Source organism: Pteropus vampyrus, unplaced genomic scaffold, assembly GCF_000151845.1.
Source record: "Pteropus vampyrus isolate Shadow unplaced genomic scaffold, Pvam_2.0 Scaffold111, whole genome shotgun sequence".
In the NCBI taxonomy this organism is placed as follows: Eukaryota; Metazoa; Chordata; class Mammalia; order Chiroptera; family Pteropodidae; genus Pteropus; species Pteropus vampyrus.
The window spans coordinates 3,048,544-3,052,664 of record NW_011888892.1 but is presented as its reverse complement, the minus strand read 5'-3'; the positions used below and the strand labels follow the sequence as shown (position 1 = coordinate 3,052,664).

The window sequence follows — 4,121 nt, the reverse complement described above, 5'->3', positions numbered from 1 at the left end:
CACCATCAGCATCATCATCACCACCGCCACCATCTTCATTACCACTATCATCACTATAATCACCATCATCGGCATCACCATCACCATCACCATCATCACCGCCACCATCACCACCATTACCATCACCACCATCATCACCATCACCATCACCATCATCACCATCATCACCATCACCACCATCATCACCATCACCACCATCATCACCATCACCACCATCATCACCACCACCATCACCACCACCATCACCATCACCACCATCATCACCACCATCACCATCACCATCATCACCATCACCATCACCACCATCATCACCACCATCACCACCATCACCATCACCATCATCACCATCACCACCATCATCACCATCACCATTATCATCGCCATCATCGCCATCACCAACACCTCCGTCATCATCATCATCAAACAAAATGCAAGCCACACGGCACTGTCCCAATGTCATATAAGTAGACATTTACAGAAACAAAACAAGAGAATACGTACCCTGGCCCTTGTGGTTGACTTCTTTGGCAGCGATGACTTTGTTTATAACAGTCTGAAGGAAGTCACTCTCCCCTGCCACCCTGGGTGAAAAACGGGATGACATGTTCAGCGGCTTGTGTCGAATGGCGTCATCCAACGCGAGCCTGGAGGGCACGGGACGACCAAGACCACAGGAGACAAAGGGGCACAGAGACCCGGGGTCACGGTAACAAGGGAACACAAGAGATCATCGTCACCGAGTGCGAGAGAGTCGTCATGAGCCAACGCACGACAAAGGACAGGATAGGTGACAAAGAGACAGGGAAGAGCATCGGTCAGGAAAATGCTGAACCACACGAGAAAAGTAAAGCAGACGAGGCCAACCCCACCCCCCGGAAGTCAGCGGGCACCAGGCCTGCACTCTGTTTCTGCCAGGCAATAAAAAAGGGAACTTATCTGAAAGTAACGTGGCTGGACCTCATTCACTCCTAAGGAATGTTTATGGCCATTTCGGTTTCCATAGTTCCTGACCATAGCACAGGTCAAGAGACAGGTGGTTAAAAGGGAAAAGCAAAAACATCAAAAAAAAAAAAAAAAGAAAGAAAAAGATCCCTCCTCCGACCTGATGTCTTGGGAAGCCTGGCTGACGACCACTGCACCCCATGAGGCTGCGTGCTCCACGCAGCCTAAGATACTTAAAAGTGAAAAGAAAGGCATAGCCTTTGGGGAATAAACCACCATATCTGAAAAGTGAAACCGGGACACAATTACGAATGTAAATGGCCAACATTTGGGGGGCCCATGGATTGGGAGCTCTTCACAGACGCTTTTAACAGAAATTACAATTATGAATGTAAACGGCCAATATTTGGGGGGCCCACGGATCGGGAGCTCTTCACAGAAGCTGCACTAGGCCCAGGAGAATCGATATGAACGGCAGCGTGCGCACAGGGCGATGCCGTGGAGCACAGCAAAGGGCGATGCGCAGTGAGCAAGGGCTCGCACGCCGTGCACGTAACGCTGAAAACCATTTCCAGAGCCGAAGACACGCGTTACTCGCCGCGGGAGCCCACGTTACTCAGGAGGACTGAGTACTGTTTTAATTTACGTCACCAAGTTAAAAAAGACAGAGAGAGAGAAAGGGAGGGAGAGATGCAGACTTCTCTAAACGTAGTGCTTCCTTCCCCGAACTTTTCCTGCGACATAATAAATCAATTCTAATGGAGCAAAAAACGGTGTCATTAGCACGGCATTTCCCAAAGCACTGGTTCCATTGCTTATTTTGCTATTAAAGTCATGCTGCTCTTTGGTTTCTAACACCGCAAATATCAATCTGTACATGAGTCTTCCGTTGGCGGAGCGCGGAGCTACAAATTACACTGAGGGCTGAACGTGCGATATTTTTGTGCAGGGACGTGTCCAAAAAGACGGAAAGGGTGGCAGCAACGCGCCACCTCACGTGGCTCATCACGTGTCCCAGTGAAACTCAGTCAGTGGATCTAAAGCTGAGAATCCCCCTCAGTTTTCAAACAATAACCCATTTTTCGTTTCCTTGACTTTTCCCAGCAGACACTGGCAGACGACGGGTAGTTTCAGCTCAGTGTCCATCTGGGCAGCCGGGTCCTCCGAGGTCAGAACCACGCTGGGCTGATGACTCCTCATGGGCAAAAGAGACGCTCGACGTTTTCCTTCTGTAAAGGTGTCTGCTACTGACTTCCTGAGTGTGTCTGCTCGTGTCCGAACAGGAGATTTCCCATGTTTACTGAGGACGCTTCCAAATTCCGCAGAACAAGCTTCGTTCCTGGCTGTCCTCGCTGCGTGAGCTTCTGAAGCTGCTCTACCCAGGAGACGAGGCAGAAGCTCTGTGCCTGTGCTGACCGGTACGGTGGCCACTAGACACAAGGGTTACCGATCGGTGTGATTGAGGAACCACATTTTTTAATTTCATTTCATTTTCACTCGGTGAAATAGCCCCATGTGGATTCAAGCGAGACAGTATCTAGATAATGGTCTGGGGTCCCTTCAAGGTCACCGCGGCACCTCAGACGGGTGGCGAGAGAGAGGAAGAAGAAACAATGCTTTAGGTCTGCAGGGAAACGGCGCCAGTGCTTGAATCCGCAGGGAAACGGCGCCAGTGCTTCCAGCCTTTTCCACAGGATCTTCCCTCAAAGCAGAGCGACCACGTGAAGGCTCTCATGCTCCCGGCTTCCCATGGCTCTGCGCAGACTGCACGTCGGACGCAGACGGGCCGCAGACGGACCCCTCACGTGGCCGGCACTGGCACGGTCCACTCTCAGCGGCAGCACGACAGGAAGAGCAGCGGCCTGGCCGCTGGGAAGTAGTATTTCTCGCTTTATGAAGCAATGGATCAGCCATTTGCTCGGTTTTCTATTTTAAAAACGACAACCTCCTGTGATGAATTTGAAAGTACTGTACTTCGAAAATGGGAATCGCTGCTAGAATAAATCGATTATGCAAAGAAACCTTCACGCTCACAGCGGAGCTGCGAGTCCGTGTGGCCTACGTGACGAGGCGATGCGGGGACCACATGGGAGACCGTGACAGACTCTCATCCAGGTTCTCGTGGGCACAAAACTTCCACGAAACGGATTTGTCATTATTATAAAATAAGCAATCCCTATTTGTGCTGAATTTAGAAACTTAGTTGTGAAGATAATTATTACAAACATACGTTTTCCATATTATACCCAGTTAAGTACTTTGATTACTCCATACTTACGGCTGAAAGGGAATGAAATGCTGTTTATCTTCATCATCTACTTTTCCATTTATTATATCTGTTACATCCATCACTAGGGACAAGAAAAGAACAGAGATTGCTTTGCTTATGTGCCATAATCACAGAAAACAAACAAACAAAGGAACATCACAATGCCTTCTGACAAACAACAGCGTAAGCTGCCTGGTGGAATTTTCTTATATTCAAGTAAATTATTTCCCTGTTTGAAAGACAAATTAAGTTCTCTGAAAACACTGGCCGAAATAGGGTTGGGGCTCACGTGGCAGAGCTCCATGTAATAAACTCCTTTGCCTACGATCCCAGAGCTGCCCCTCCCAAGATAGGTCCGTGTGAGGACATGATGTCGGGTAATGACGAGCACCCCGTGTGGCAGGGTGATGGAGGAACCAAACGCTGACTGCGACTTCATTTAAATTTAAGTAGCCGCCCGTGGCCAGTGCGCGATACCCCACTCTGGTCACTGCAGTCCCCAAATCATGAAGCAATAATAAAGGAGCTACGACGTACCCGCCACACACTGGCAGCCACGGACGCTGTTTCGAGGGACACCTGGCAGCTATCTCTCACAGTGACCTACCACCCAGCTGAGGACATCGAGGCTCAAAGACACAAGCGAATGAAATTTCCCCAAGTCAGAAGGCCAGGAAGTCTCCAGGCCCGAGCTCAGACCGAGACAGCAAGGGAACCCAAGGGCAGCCCCTGGTAACACCGGACACTGTCACTGACCGAAGGCAAGTGAGCGATAGGCCTCCTTCCTCCCCTTTTCCGCAGCCCCCTCCTTAACGACTGTCGTACTGAAAACGTGGGCCATCTCACTTCTGTCACCTGCCCCGCAGAAACAGAGGAGGGACCCGAGCAGAAGCATTCCTAACCCTGGCTC

At 50.2% G+C, this 4,121-nt stretch overlaps 1 protein-coding gene across 2 annotated transcripts in view; it reads right to left on the bottom strand.

Moving 5' to 3' along the window:
* LOC105295707 (dedicator of cytokinesis protein 1-like) overlaps positions 1-4,121 on the bottom strand; it is a 29,777-nt gene that overhangs the window by 19,845 nt on the left and 5,811 nt on the right. Inside the window, exons 2-3 of one of the 2 annotated variants that reach the window (XM_023533784.1) lie at positions 3,221-3,293; positions 502-644 (exon numbers count right to left, since the gene is read on the bottom strand). In XM_023533784.1, coding sequence (XP_023389552.1) covers positions 502-644; positions 3,221-3,293 — 216 coding nt within the window. The remainder of the gene's footprint in view (positions 1-501; positions 645-3,220; positions 3,294-4,121) is intronic. The other variant, XM_023533785.1, reaches the window with a different exon arrangement.